The 16058-nt window shown below is 35.2% G+C and overlaps 1 protein-coding gene across 11 annotated transcripts in view; it reads right to left on the bottom strand.

The window, feature by feature from the left end:
* LOC122742174 (ankyrin repeat and KH domain-containing protein 1) overlaps positions 1–16058 on the bottom strand; it is a 133563-nt gene that overhangs the window by 23142 nt on the left and 94363 nt on the right. For all 11 annotated transcript variants that reach the window (XM_043986225.1, XM_043986228.1, XM_043986227.1 and 8 more), the window contains 5 exons: positions 12689–12864; positions 12305–12467; positions 10857–10952; positions 8958–9074; positions 1706–1880 (listed from right to left, as the gene is read on the bottom strand). In XM_043986225.1, the coding sequence (XP_043842160.1) occupies positions 1706–1880; positions 8958–9074; positions 10857–10952; positions 12305–12467; positions 12689–12864 (727 nt within the window). The remainder of the gene's footprint in view (positions 1–1705; positions 1881–8957; positions 9075–10856; positions 10953–12304; positions 12468–12688; positions 12865–16058) is intronic.

The raw sequence follows: 16058 nt of genomic DNA, 5'->3' as shown, positions 1-16058 counted from the left end.
AACAAACAAAAAACAAACCAAGAGGGGGCAGCTAGGTGGCTCAGTGGATAAAGCACCGGCCCTGGATTCAGGAGGACTTGAGTTCAAATCTAGACTCAGACACTTGACACTTACTAGCTGTGTGACCTTGGGCAAGTCACTTAACTCTCATTGCCCAGCAAAAAATCAAACCAAACCAACAAAACAAAAAAAACCCCACACCAAGAAAGGTACTATTTTAGAAATATTACCCAAATAAAGCATAATATAGCCATTTTGCTAATACAAAGTATTATTAGGGAGTGGAGCCCTGACTTTGTGGCCTCCAAAGACCACATCCATTGGGTTCTGCTCTGCCCCAGGGCTAGGAACTTTGAATGAATTGCACAGTCTTTTGGGCTCTGGAAAGCTTTTTTTTTTAAACTGAGGTAATTGGGGTTAAGTGACTTGCCCAGGGTCACACAGCTAGTAAGTGTTAAGTGTCTGAGGCCGGATTTGAACTCAGGTACTCCTGACTCCAGGGCTGTTGCTCTATCCACTGCGCCACCTAGCTGCCCCTGGAAAGTTCTTAATGAATGCCACTGAATATATTCTTCCATTTCTCTGTATGTACACTGCCTCTTAACTTCTGATCTGGGTTATTGAGAACCTGAGGAAGGGAAGTGACTAACTGTTTGAGAACATAGCTTTTCATTTTAAAATATTTTTTAAAATATGAACTTCATTTAAAAATCCAGTCCCCTCCCCCTACAGAGTGAGCTATCCCTTGTAATAAAGAAAAGGAATGAGAAGGAAAAAAGATTAAAGAAAAAGAAAATTCAGCAGAAAGAAGCAAAACCTCAAACTGAGTTTGACAGCATGGGAATTGGTCTATACTGGCAAGTTATCTTACTTCTTCTTTTCCAATGAAGGAAGAGAGATATTTTTACATCTCATGGAAGAGGGATAGGCTTGATAATTATAATTACAAAGCATAGCACTTAACTTTTCACAAAGGGTCTTACTAAACTTCTTCAAAATACTTTTGTCTATTTTCTCATTCTTGTTTCTTTCCCTGATTTTCTAGTTTTTATATGAACTCAAAATGTTATAAGCTATTTATAAATATCCACTATAGAACAGAAAGGGAACAATTTATATAATTGCTACAACACTATAAACACAAACAACTTTGAAAGACTTAAGAGTTCTGAACAGAGCATTGAACAACCAGAATTCTATAGGACTGATGATGAAGTCTGCTGCCCACTTCCTAATAGAGAGGTGATAGACACAGGGTGCAGGAGATACATATTTTCTAGAAATCATGAATATGGAAATTTATTTTGCTTGACTATATGTATTTGTTATAAGAGTTTTGTTTTGTTTTTTTCTAGTGGGTGGGAAATGAGAGAAAAGATTTTTTTTTTAATTAAAAGATTTAAATTTTAAAAATGTTAATTATAAAAGGTATCTGTAAAATTAAGAATCATCATGGTGAACTTTTAGGAAAAAGAAGGAATATAAAAACTATGGATATAAACAAAAGATATTTTAATTCTTTTTTTTTTTTGGGTGAGGCAATTGGGGTTAAGTGACTTGCCCAGGGTTACACAGCTAGTGAGTGTCAAGTGTCTGAGGCCAGATTTGAACTCAGGTACTCCTGAATTCAGGGCTGGTGCTTTATCCACTGAACCACCTAGCCGCCCCTATTTTAATTCTTTTAAGAAGAAATACTATTTCTTACCTTCATCATCATTTTCTTCTTCATCATCATCCTCTGGTAACTCTAAATTCTCCTTAGGTTTGTTTTCTTCATCTTCTTCCTGCTTTCTTTTTTGTTCCTCTTTCTTCTTTTTTCTTTTTTCCTTTCTTTTTTCTCTCTTAGCTGCAAGAGCCTGTTTTCTGCTCTCCTCTCTTGACTGTAAATAAAGTGGTCATGTAATGTTAACAGCAATTTGGTAAATGTTATTTGCAAACTATATAAAAGATATTTATTATACTTTTGTATATGTATATAGGATTAAAAAAAGATATTTTCACAACTATTATGAACAGACATCTGGAATTGGGGGGGATCCATGAACACCAAGAAAAAATGCTCTGTAAAAAAAGTTAACAGGAAGAGATAATATTGGAGAAGTATGCAAAAATTTTTAAAACAATTCCATAATATTGACAATATTTCAATTTATGGATTACACTGATATTGTAAAAATACAATTTCCACTTAAAGTAATACAAAAGTAACTCTGAAACATTAAGCTGCTGTGCTCCATCTCAGGAAATAGTTTGAGAAAGGATAGGTCAGGGGCAGCTAGGTGGTGAAGTGGATAGAGTACCAGCCCTGGAGTTGGGAGGACCTGAGTTCAAATGTGGCCTCAGACACTTAACCACTCACTAGCTGTGTGACCCTGGGCAAGTCACTTAACCCCAACTGCCTCACCAAAAAAAAAAAAAAAAAAAAGAGAGAGAGAGAGAAAGGATAGGTTATCATCAACTTGTTTCTTCTGGAATCACTAGGAGTATTATATTAGATTTCCCCCTGAATTCCACTACTACTTCAGGCAGCAAAGTAAGAAATTAAAATGCCTAATACCAGTAGAAAAATAAAGTTTATAAAAATAAGAAAAAATAAAGGCTAAATGATCATTTCTTGAGTCATTTTTTTCTTATTTTATATAGTATTTTATTTTCCCCCAATTATATGTAAAAAGTTTTTTTTTCCTCCAATAGAATAAGATAATAGCTTATTTAGGGGCTGGGGAAGGGAAGCCAAGAGAGAAATCCTTGGACTTCTTCTCATGGGGAGAAGGCATGGCACAGAGTGTGGCTCTGAGATATCAATCTCCTAAAAACAAATTTTTAACATTTATTTATTTATTTTAATTTAATTTAATTTTATTTTTTGGCTGGGCAATGAGGGTTAAGTGACTTGCCCAGGGTCACACAGCTAGTAACTGTCAAGTGTCTGAGGCCGGATTTGAACTCAGGTACTCCTGAATCCAGGGTCGGTGCTTTATCCACTGTGCCACCTAGCTGCCTCTAACATTTATTTTTAAAACTTAAGAGTTCCAAATTCTCTCCCTTCCTTCTTTCCCATCCCCCCTCCCATTGAGAAGGCAAGCAATTTGATACAAGTTATACATATGCAGTCATGCAAAACATTCCCACATCAGTCATGTTGTAAAAGAAAACAGACACCTTGCCAAAAAAAAAAATCCTCAAGAAAAATAAAGTAAAAAAAAATTATACTTCAATCTATAGTCAGACATCATTCTCTGGGGATGGATAGCACTTTTCATCAAAAGTCCTTCAGAGTTCTCTTGGATCACTGTATTACTAAGTTATTCACAGCTGATCATCTTACAATATTTGCTGTTACTCTGTACACAGTACATTTCACTTTTCATCAGCTCACATAAGTCTTCCCAGGTTTTTCTGAGAACATCTTACTCATCATTTCTTATAGCACAATAGGATTCCATCATAATCACATACTACAATTTGTTAAGCCATTCCCCAATTGATGGGCATCCCCTCCATTTTCTTTTTTTCTTTTTCTTTTTTTTTAGTGAGGCAATTGGGGTTAAGTGACTTGCCTAGGGTCACACAGCCAGTAAGTGTTAAGTGTCTGAGGCCGGATTTGAACTCAGGTACTCCTGAATCCAGGGCCGGTGCTCTATCCACTGCGCCACCTAGCTGCCCCATCATCCCCTCCATTTTCAATTCTTTACCACCAGAAAGGAGTTGCTATAAATATTTTTGTACACACAGGTCCTTTTCCTTTTTGTTTTTTTTATCTCTTATTGGATGCAGGCCTAGTAGTGATATTGCTAAGTCAAAGAGTATGCATGGTTCTAAAACCCTTTGGGCACAATTACGAACTGCTCTACAGAATGGATGAATCAGTTTACAATTCCACCTACAGTGCATTAATGTCTCATTTTACCCACATCCCCTCCAATTATGTCATTTTCCTCTTCTTTCCTAATTATTAGCTAATCCAATAGGTATGATGTAGTGCCCCAGAACTGTTTTGATTTGCATCTCTCCTATCAATAGTGAGTTAAAGCATTTTTTTTTTCATATGGCTATAAGCTTTGATTACTTCATCTGAAAACGGTTCCTATCTTTTGATCATTTATCAGTTGGGGAATGATTTGTATATTTAGAAACTTGCTTCAAATGTTTTTTTCACAGTTACAATTGCTAACTGTATTTCCCTCCATCCTTTCCCCCTGCTCCATTTATTCTATTCTCTCCTTTTACCCTGTCCCTCTTCAAAAGTATTTTGCTTCTGACTACCCTCCCCCACCAATACTGTTCCCCTCCCATTTTACTTCAGGGTAAGATAAGATTTCTATACCCAATTAAAATATGTATGTTATTCCATCAGCCAATTCTGATAGAGTAGGGTTCACTCACCTTGCTCATCTTCCCCTCCGTATAAAAGCTTTTTCTTGCCTCTTTTATGTGAGATAATTTATCCAATTATACTTCTTTTCCCTTTCTCCCAGTATATTCCTCTCTCGCCCATTAATTTAATTTTTTAAATGTCATCTCTTCATATTCAACTCACGCCTGTGTCCTCTGTCTACATATACTCCTTCCAACTGCCCTAACACTGAGACAAGTCTTTTCTTTTTTTGGCATGGGGGGGGCAGCAAGGCAACGAGGGTCACATAGCTAGTGTCAAGTGTCTAAGGCTGGATTTGAACTCAGGTCCTCCTGAATCCAGGGCCAATTGCTTTACCCACTGTGCCACCTAACTGCCCCCTAAAAAGTTCTTATGAGTTTTAAGTGTCATCTTCCCATGTTGGAATGTAAACAGTTTAACCTTATTAAATTCCTTATGATTTTCTTTTCCTGTTTACCTTTTTATGTTTCTCTTGAGTCTTTTATTTGAAAATCAAATGTTCTATTCAGCTCTAGTCTTTTCATAGAGAATGCCAATCTTTTCCCCCTGAAAAAATGAATACTCAATTTTGTTGGGTGGGTGATGGTTTTAATTCTAGCTCCTTTAGCCCTCCAGAATATCAATATTCTAAGCCCTCCCATCCTTTAATGCAGAAACTACTAAATCCTGTGTTATCCTGACTGTAGCTCCTAATACTTGAATTGTTTCTTTGTGGTTATTTGCAGTATTTTCTCCTTTACCTGGGAGCTCTAGAATTTGGTTATAATATTCCTGGGAGTTTTCATTTTGGGATTTCTTTCAGGAGGTGATTGGTAGGTTCTGTCAATTTCTATTTTACTCCCTGGTTCTAGAATATCACGGAAGGTTTTTGTTTTTTTATTTGCGGGGCACTGAGGGTTAAGTGACTTGCCCAGGGTCACAAAGCTAGTAAGTATCAAGTGTCTGAGGCTGGATTTGAAAATTCAGGTCTTCCTGAATCCAGGGCTGGTGCTCTATCCACTGCACTACTTAGCTACCCCTTGTTTTTCTTGATAAGTTTTGGAAAGATGATGTCTAGACTCTTTTTGTGATCATGGCTTTCAGGTAGTCCAATAATTTTATTTCATTTACTTACCATCTATTTATTTTTTTGTTCATTCATTTATTTGTTTATGTCTAATAATTTAAAAATTATCTCTCATGGCTCTATTTTCCAGATCTGTTATTTTTCTAATGAGATATTTCACACTGTCTTCTATTTTTTCAGTCTTTTGATTTTGATTGTTTCTTGATTTCTCATAGAGTCATTAGTTTCCATTTGCTCAATTCAAATTTTTAAAGGATTATTTTCATCAGTGAGCTTTTCTACCTCCTCCTTTTCCATTTGGCTGATTTTACTTTTTTTTTTTTGGTGAGGCAATTGGGGTTAAGTGACTTGCCCAGGGTCACACAGCTAGTAAGTGTCAAGGGTCTGAGGCCGGATTTGAACTCAGGTACTCCTGAATCCAGGGCTGGTGCTCTATCCACTGCGCCACCTAGCTGCCCCCTGATTTTACTTTTTAAGGAGTTTTTTTCTTCAGTGAATGTCTCTCCTTTACCAAGCTGTTGACTTTTTTTCATTTTCTTGTATCACTCTCATTTTTCTTCCCAATTTCCCCTCTATCTCTCTTGCTTGATCTTCTTTTTTTCTTTTGGGCAGGGCAATGGGGGTTAAGTGACTTGCCCAGGGTCACACAGCTGGTAAGTGTCAAGTGTCTGAGGCTGGATTTGAACTCAGGTACTCCTGAATCCCGGGCAGCTGCTTTATCCACTGTGCCACCTGGCTGCCCTTCTTGCTTGATTTTCAAAGTCCTTTTCAAGCTATTCCATGGCCCGAGACCAATTCATATTTTTCTTGGAGGATTTGGATGTAGGTCCTTTGATTTTGTTATCTTCTTCTGAGTGTGTGTTTTGAACTTCCTTGTCACCATAATAACTTTTTTGGTCTGATTATTTTTCTAGTTTGCTCATTTTCCCATTTCTTGACTTTTACCTCTGCTAAAGTAGGGCTCCGCTTCCTTGGTAGAGGGTGTACTGTCCCAAGCTTTATGGGTTTTTGTGCAGCTGTTTTTGGAGATACTTCTAGGGATCTGTAGGTTTTAGTTCTTCCAAGGTGGGATGCTCTAAAGAGAGGTATGTTTACTACTCTCCTGGTCTGTGAGAGACCACAAGCTCTTGTGTTCTAGCACTCCTCCTTGCCCTTGAACTTCCCCCACCCCCACCCGGACTACAACCTGGAACTGAGTATTAGCAAAGCAATAGAGTCCTGACTCAGTGACAACAAAGAGAACCCTGAAATTTCCTTCTGACCAATTGTTTGATTCCCTTACCATCTGTGGGCTGAGAGTTCCAGAAGCAGTTGCTGCCCTCACTGCTGACTCTGTGGCTCCCAAGGTCTGCTGGGGCCTGGTCTATGCTGGTATAGCCTATGCTGAACTATATTCCACTCTCATCCCAGTAAAACAGATCTTTCCTGTTGATCTAAGTTGTCTTTTGCTGGAAAACTATTTCACCCAACCCTTTTGTAGGTTTTGCTGCTCCAGCAATTGTTTCAAGGCATTATTTAAAGGTATATGGAAGGTTTTTAGGTATAGCACAGGCAAGTCACTGCCTTTCCTGGGCCATCTTGGCCCCCACCCCCCACCCCAAGAAAGTCTTCAAGAAAATAAATCTCATTCATGCTTATTTTTTGACTATAGAAGGATCTTTTCCCTAAAGATAAAATGTACAAATCCCTCCCCTTCCCTTTTCTAGGCAGTTGAGTGGTATAGTAAATAGAGTAGTGGACTTGGGGGTCAGAAAGAACAAAGTTCAAATCCTCTCTCAGGCATTTATTAGTCATTTCTCACTTACTCTCTGCCAAACTAATTATCTTCATCTTTAAAATGGGCAATACAGTGGCCTCCAACTCAAAGGTCAAATTATATATATAAAGTGCTTTGCAAACCATAAAGCATTATATAAATGTTAACTATTGCTTTTTCTTTAACAGATATTCATGTTTTTTATTTTTACTTCATCTACATTTCCCAGTAAATCACTCTCATTCTCTTCCCTTATAATAAAGAATGAAAAAGAGGAGAAAAGTTCAGCAAAATTAAAAAATATGCTGAAAATGTCTATTATATGCAACATTCCATTCCTTTACCCCCAACACCTACTTCAAAAAAAATTCATTTCAATAAGTATTAACATCTATTATTTGCTTGGCACTGGAGATAATAACAAAAACCATACAGTCACTGCTCATAAGGAACATATATTTAATTTAAAGCCATAATAATAACATTTACATAATGCTGAAGGTTTGCAAAGTACATTACATATATTATCTCATATATATATTTATTAATATACAATGGAGACAAACTAAAAGCAGGCTCATTAAAAAGTTGTTAGATAAGGATATTCACTCTTACCACTCCTATTTATTAGTTTTAGAAATCTTAGCAAATAGCAGTAAGTAATGAAAAAGAAACTGAATATGCATCTGTAATGAAGAAATTTTCTTTATCTGCAGATGACATGATTATATGCCCCCCCAACTAAGATAGTAAACAAAAAAATGGAGACAACAAATTACCTTAGTAAAGTAGAAGGATACAAGATAAACCCACAAATATAATTTGTTATATACTACCAATAAGAATTTTAAAAAAACTGATGGAAAGAGAAACCACCTTTACAATAACAAAATAAATAAAATATTTGTACACTATCAAGATATACAATAGACTTATAGCTATATAAAAACAACCTCAAAATGATTTTGACTGAAATCAAGGATGAAGCCAACAAATATAGTTTGGGAGATACTGGCACTTTAACAAACATTTAACAAAATATAAACCAACATTTATATTAATTTAAAATATTCATAAACATTTATGTAGAAAAATGATGTGTAAGAATATTAAGTAGAGGAAAATTAGGAGACAAACACTACCACATCTCAAAATGTAAAAAAAAGTATAAAAAATAACTTTAACAAGTGTCATGTACCAGAAAAAGAGTATCAAAATACATTAACAGAGCAAAGAACTCAGAAATAGAACCTACTGTATATATTATGGAAGGTATGTGTTTGATAAACACACATTTCATTTGGGAAGAGAATATTCAATAAAAATTCCTCAGAGAACAAAAAAACTGAGTACATAAGACTGTATACCATATACAACAAACTAATTGGATCAAGAATGGAAATATTTCTTTACAAATTATATAAAGTTCAACAATTACAGTCTCTCACACATTGATTCATAGTATTGATATAAGCATTTCAATAGTCTTTATTTTTACTAAATTACTACTCTGACTAAATATTAAAACTACTGATCTGGCAGTAACATTTGACAAATGTGTTGCTTGCTCCAAAAGGTCAATCTTTTACTTTCTTAGATCTTAAATACTTGTTAAGTACGACAAGTTAAAACATTTCCTAAAACAATGTGGGTAGTAATATAGCAAAAACTTCCTTTAAAGCAGATTATTAAAAGAATGTAGTATTATTTATATAAGGCAATGTTGTCCCAAATTGCATCACTGTTTCCCCATTTACCTTTTCTAGATCAAGCTCCTTCAGCAGGATACTTGCATTCTTATTTGCTTCAGCAGCTTGCTGGTCTTTAGCTTTCACAATTGTCTCAACACACTGGTGACATTTTTTCAACAGTTCCTGGGGTAGAAAATGAAACTAAATAATTGTGGAAGAGTCCAAATAAAACAGTTATGCATGGGGTCCAGGGAGAAAAGCTTAGGTTACTGAAAATTCAACGACGTAGGCAGCAGTCTTTCTTCAAATTAAGGGAAAAAGTAAGTGTTTTATTAACTTAAAATTGGTGACTTTTAATATCTTACTTTTCAAGGCCATTATATAAAACACATTTTAGCACTATGAAATGTAGTGATTTTCAAATACAGAAGCTTCCCAACAGCCCAGGCAATGCAGCAGAGAACAAGAAGGATGAGGGCTTTCTTTGTTCTAGGTAGTATCTTGCCCAATCTAGACACAAAGGGTGAGGACATTTAACTTCTGGTTTCATGACCTGTAACAATGTGTTTGGAATATTATATGAAAAGTCAAAAGCTTTGAAGTACATTTAGGGAACAAAAGTAATTTCTGAAAAGTTTACCTAGTCTTAGAAACTAGTCTTAACCTCCATAACTAACCTGGTTAAATTAAATTTTTTTTGGTCTGAACGTGTGATTTCATTGGTGTAGGGAACTGATGATGATAAAACTCCCTCTCTTAAGGCACACTGACAATTGCTCTATAATGTACAGTTTTATCAGGATCTTTAGAAAGACACCCCATAGAGCAGAGGAGGAAAACTAAAATAGAAATGGAGCCCAATAAACAGAACATAAGGATCCCCGTATGAGGCACATATTGACTTAGCTCTAAAATGTAATGTTATCTGTATTTTATTGCTTTTTTATTCATTAGGACAAATATTTCCCAATTAGAGTGTAGTTCAGGTAACACTATGTGCTTTGTGTTTGACACCTCTGACCTATAGTACTGATAACTTTCACAACTAGACAATAATTAGTGTATTTCAGACTCAGGACTTGAGTTCACATTTTAATAAGTTGGAGGCCATCTCTATAATCCTTCTGGCTATAATTGAGTTAACAGTACTACATATAGAACAGGATAACAGACCAGATGACATGGTTATTATAATATATCTTGCAAAGGAAAAAAATCTCAAAATACTTTACCAAAAACAGTATAATGAGCCAATTAAAAGAAAATGGTCAAGGGAAATGTCTTGATAAATATTGGTATGTGAATGTAACTGAATATTATTATATTATAAAAAAATACTAATGTTCAAAGAAACAGAAAAAGACTTACATGAACTAATGCAAAGAAAGCAGAACAAAGAGACTATATGCACAAATACTACAATATAAATGATGACAGCACTAAACAATAACAGAATTTAGATCAATTGCAGTGATAATGTGGGCTCAAGAGGCCCAATGATAGAACAATTTCCTTTCTCTCAGTAAAGTGGTGGTATACAATATGTACAGGATATTACTTAATCTGTTAGTTACAATTGTTCTATGAGATGGATTTGCCTTTTTTTGGGGGGGAAGGCAATAAATAAGGAAAGGTTTTTGGAGGGTTGTTATTTATTTATTTATTTTTGGGTGGGGCGATGGGGGTTAAGTGACTTGCCCAGGGTCATACAGTTAGTAAGTGTCAAGTGTCTGAGGCCAGATTTGAACTCAGGTACTCCTGAATCCAGGGCCAGTGCTTTATCCACTGCGCCACCTAGCTGCCCCCTTGGAGGATTGTTATTAGGAAGCGATTGCCACGTTTAAAATAAAATATATCAGTAAATCTTAAAAATAAAGGTGATTTGTCAATAAAAATAGAATCTCACACTACCATGGTATAACACTTTTACAGGGGAACAATGTTTCAGAATCATATTACACTTACCTTATCAGTGATAGTTGCTATGTATCTCATGCATTCAATATCAGAAGGAAACTGATTGACTTCTTTCACCAAATACTGTACAACTTTTACATGGCCCTATAGAAAAAGAATGCATAAAAATTTCTTCAGCCTTTGCCTATGTACATAAAATTTATGAAGGGATGAAAATGAATGGTAATTAGCTCTAGAGAATAACTATTTATTTCAAAACAAGATCAGGAAATTAAAAGTTTCCTATTTATGGAGAGAAGAGAACAAAATTGTTTCATGTACTAGGGTAAGTTTTCCTGGTTTCAATCATCAACCCATAACCAAATGAAAACAGAAATAGAAACAATGTTATTTAGAATAAATAAGTTAAGTAAAAAATATGCTTTTTGAAACAAACCTATTGAATCTAAACTGTTATCTATTTCTTTTTAGCAAACCTTGCTCTGGGAAGTAGTAAAAAATTTTCTTAAAATTTCACTTTTCTGTTTAAAAGTAAATTCTCCCCAAAAGGCACACACTATTTGAGGGAATATTTTGGGGGGGGGGGGGCCGGGACAATGAGGGTTAAGTGACTTGCCCAGGGTCACACAGCTAGTAACTGTCAAGTGTCTGAGGCCGGATTTGAACTCAGGTCCTCCTGAATCCAGGGCTGGTGCTTTATCCATTGTACCACCTAGCTGCCTCCAGGGGAATATTTTAAAAGAAATTTACCAAGAATACTGAGATATATAATTCAATGACCTATAATTCACATATGGCTGACAAACATGATTTCTTCAAATCTATTTCAGAAATATCAATATTTCCTTTCCTTCCTGTAGTAAGAGTTGCTCTATACAGAACAAATAAAAAGCTACTAAAAGTCAATTTATAAAATAGCTTGTGGAGAAAACATGTTGCAAAGGCATTTAACTTATACTATCAATTTATCAAAATGTAATAAGAAACCAGGCTTCACTAAATGAGGTACAGCAAGTCCTCATATGTAATAGTTACTTTTTTCTCTTCCTTTCTTACCTCACCTCCATCAACTTAATAAAGTTCATCTACCAACAAATATTTTTTTCCCTTAGATACGATTTCTTCCATATAGCAACATTATAACATGGCCAGTTATAGCTGGTTTCTATTTCTTAAATGACATAAAAAGCAGTAAGTATGCTAAGAATATTTGGGCTTTGAGAACAATTTATCTTATAGATACTTGGCATTCATAGTCTCATTAAATTTGGAACTTTAAGGACTGAAGAAGAGATCATCTAGTTCAATATTCTTATTTTACAGATGAACAAACTAAGTCCTAAAGAGATTAAATAACTTGTATAAAGTTGCATAGCTAGTAAGCATCAGAACAAGGATTCAAATCCAAGTCTTATGACTCAACTTTTTCTACTTCACCAACGATGGCTCTAATCAATGAGTTTGCTAAAAAATCTAGTTTTTCCACATCAAATCACCTTGCGAAATGCTGACATGAGAGGTGTAATCTTCCGGTTATCTGCAGCATCCACATCAGCACCTGCTTGCACAAGTAATTGCACCACATCAAAATGACCACCATTTGCTGCCAGCCAGAGTGGTGTGTTTCCTTTCTTGTTGCGAACATCAATATGGGCTCCCCTGTAAAAACCAGAGTGTATCAAATATGCATAATTTGCATAATTTAAAAACTATTAAATATTTCTAGTGTTCTCTAACACCTTGTATCAGATACTATAACGTGATTTGGAAACAGCCTTCCTTTCTTAAAAAACTTCAGCAAAATATAAGCGTTGTAATTAACATTAAAGGGCTTAGCAAAAGAGAAAGATTATTCATACATCAATAAAACCTAACCTCACCTATTAATAAGTAGCTCGCAGAACTTGTAGTGGCCTTTGTCTGCTGCTATTGTTAAAGCTGTATCTCGTGAAGAAGGCACAGGAGGAGCATTGACATCTGCTCCTTTATCTAGGAGAACTCTTCCAACTTCTGCATATCCTCCTGAAGCTGCTTCCATCAAAGGGGTAAGGCCAGTCTGATTAAAGAAAATAAAATGTTAGCACAAGCCAGTATGACTTACCTTTTCTTTTCTTTTTCAAAGGTTAAAAATCAAATGATAGGAAAGTTTTAGTTCTAGTGTTTAAGTTAAGCATGATTCCTCCTAGATATAACACTACTATATTAGAGAACATTTTAGATCACTCAAATTTGGATGACTATGATGAAATTGTTTTTTTTACATATAAGGTATTTTATTTTTTCCGTTACATGTAAAGATAGTTCTCAACTTTTATTTATACAAGCTTTACAATTTCAGATTTTTCTCCCTCCCTCCCCTAGACAGCAGGTAATCTGATATAGGTTATATCTATCTATACACACATATATATACACACATAATAACATTAATCCTATTTCTGCATTAATCCTCTTATAAAAGAAAAAAATCAGAGCAGTGATGCAAAACCTCAAAATAGGAAAAAAAAAACAACAGCACCCAAAACAAAAGAAATAGTATGGTTCAATCAGCATCTATATACTCCACAGTTCTTTTTGTTTTTTTCTTGGATTTGGAGATCCTCTTCTATCACGAGTTCCCTGGAACTCTTCTGTGCCATTGCATTGGTGAGAAGAATATAGTCCATATGATGAAATTTTATGGCAAAGTGAAGTTAATGCTTCGAGCCCATATATGTGTAGCCCTAACAATGCTCTCAAAAGGCATGTCCCTGTCAAGTATCATTTCCAAAAGATCATGAATTTTCCCTATGGCACATGACCAAAGATATTAGAAAATGACTGGGGCAGCTAGGTGGCATAGTGGATACAGCACTGGCCCTGGAGTCAGGAGGACCTAAGTTCAAATGAGGCTTCAGACACTTAACACTTACTAGCTGTGTGACCCTGGGCAAGTCACTTAACCCTCATTGCCTCACAAAAAAAAAGAAAAGAAAATGATCATCTCTCTTTGGTGATTGCAGAGCCTTAGTAAGAAGTAATTTTTTTTTTCTTCTCAGTTGTTAGTCAAGGGAACCAATTATATCTTAAATGAACAGTACTAATTCTAAGCACAGTGTGGTATGGAGTAGGTACAATTCAATGAGTATTTTTTAAAGACCTACTACTGATAAAGATAATGATAATTACTAAATTTCTTGTTTATTTTGTGGGGCAATGAGGATTAAGTGACTTGCCCAGTGACACAGCTAGTAAATGTCAAGTGTCTGAGGCCAGATTTGAACTCAGGTCCTTCTGAATTCAGGGCCGGTGCTTTATCCACTGTGCCACCTAGCTGCCCTACTAAATTTCTTGAATGGACCACCAAACTACTTTAGTTCAAGCTCTATAAAATCTAACCATGTTAAGACAGCTCAAAAAAACCCCCAAACCCAAAAACCCAAGATTTTCACTTAATGGTATCAATTAAACCTTAGGCTTTCCTAAGACCCAGAAAGGGATTTGGGTGCATCTCTACTCCATTTCCTTTTTTAAAAAATTTTTTATTTTCAGTTCCAAATTTCCTCTCCATCTACCCCCTCTCCCTTCCGTTAAGAAGGCAAGAAATATGATACCCATTATACATCTGAAGTCATGCAAAACATATTTCTACATTATTTGCTCCATTTTCTTGTGCTTAGAGAATGAAGTACTTGAAAGTTATTAGTGATGAAATCCCTGTCATTAAGACTTCTATTTCCTAAGAGTCAAATGAAAATTTACAGAGCTGTCAAGAGTCTCATTATCAGGTGACTTCTTAGCCATGTTTGGTATCTCAGTATAAGTACCAGACTCAGATCAGATATTGTTAAAAATAGAATGTTGCTTGTGATTTTACTAATAACAAGTATATTCTTCCTCAGAGAAATGCTAAAGATGAATCAATTATTCATTTACCTTTAGGATGTTAATGGCAAAAAAAAATTCTACACATTTATAATCAGCATTCTAAATTTGAGGATTACAATGGTATTATCAGGCAAATATGCCATGGGAAGCTAGGTGGCGCAGTGGATAGAGTGCTGGGCTTGGAGTCAGGAAGAGTTTAAATTGGTCTTAGACTGTGTGACCTTGGATGAGTCACTTAACCCTGTTTGACTCAGCTCTTCATCTGTAAAAAATGAGGTAAAGGAAATGGCAAACCACTCTTTTCCAAGAGAACGCAAAACTATTTTCATAATAATAACTCTCTTATTCTTCCCTGTATACTGCTATATTTGTAGGCTTGGTTTTTTTTCCATATAAATATTTTGTTGTTTTCCAGTTACATTTAGAGATAGTGTTCAACATTTGTTTTTATAAGATTTCTAGTTTCAAATTTTTCTCCCTCCCCAAGATAGCAAGTAATCTGATATGTTATATATGTACAATCACATTAAACACATTTTTGCATTGGTCATGTTACGAGAGAAGAATCAGAGCAAAAAGGAAAAACCTCAAAAAGAAAAACAACAACAACAAAAAACAATAGAAATAATATGGTTCGATCTGCATCTAGATTCCAGTTTTTTTTTTTTCTGGATTTGGAGAACATTTCCCATCATGAGTCCTTTGGAACTATCTTGGACCACTATATTGCTGAGAATAATCAAGTCTATCACAGTTGATCATATTTGTAGGCTTGTTGATAAGCACATAATATAAAAGAAAAAGTGTTTTTTAAGCTTTCGGGTGAAAATAAATTAGAGGATTAATAGAAAAACACATGAAGTAGAATGATAACTACGTGTAATAGATGCTGTAAAGTATGCTGAATCTATAAGGAAGTAACAAGCCTTTATAAACCTTAAAGTTATTCCTAATAAAACACCACAAATGGTGACAATGGGACATAGACTGATTTTCCATATCCAACATTTGAGTATCATTTTAAAGTTCAGAAATAGAACCACCATTTCATAAGGAAAAATTTCCAAAATAACAATAATAACTATCCAGAAGTCGAATGGGCTGCTTTGGGAAGCAGTGGTTTTCCCTTACTTGAGATCAATAATACCAAGGATAAATAAACTGGTTAGCCACTTGTTAGTTATGTTGTAGAGGTTCAAGGATAGGCTAGGATTAGATGTCTTTTGAGCTCCCTTCCAATTCAGAAATTCTATTTAATATACAATAATTGGAGGAAGGGGGATTCCCTAGCTACTGTTCATTTTGAGCATGTCTTTGCCCAAATTCTTACTGTCACTAGAGGAAACAAAAAGTGATTATAACCTGTATGAACAATTAAAAGGA

This window comes from Dromiciops gliroides, chromosome 2 (assembly GCF_019393635.1).
Source record: "Dromiciops gliroides isolate mDroGli1 chromosome 2, mDroGli1.pri, whole genome shotgun sequence".
Lineage (NCBI taxonomy): Eukaryota > Metazoa > Chordata > Mammalia > Microbiotheria > Microbiotheriidae > Dromiciops > Dromiciops gliroides.
This window is presented reverse-complemented; position numbering and strand designations above follow the sequence as displayed.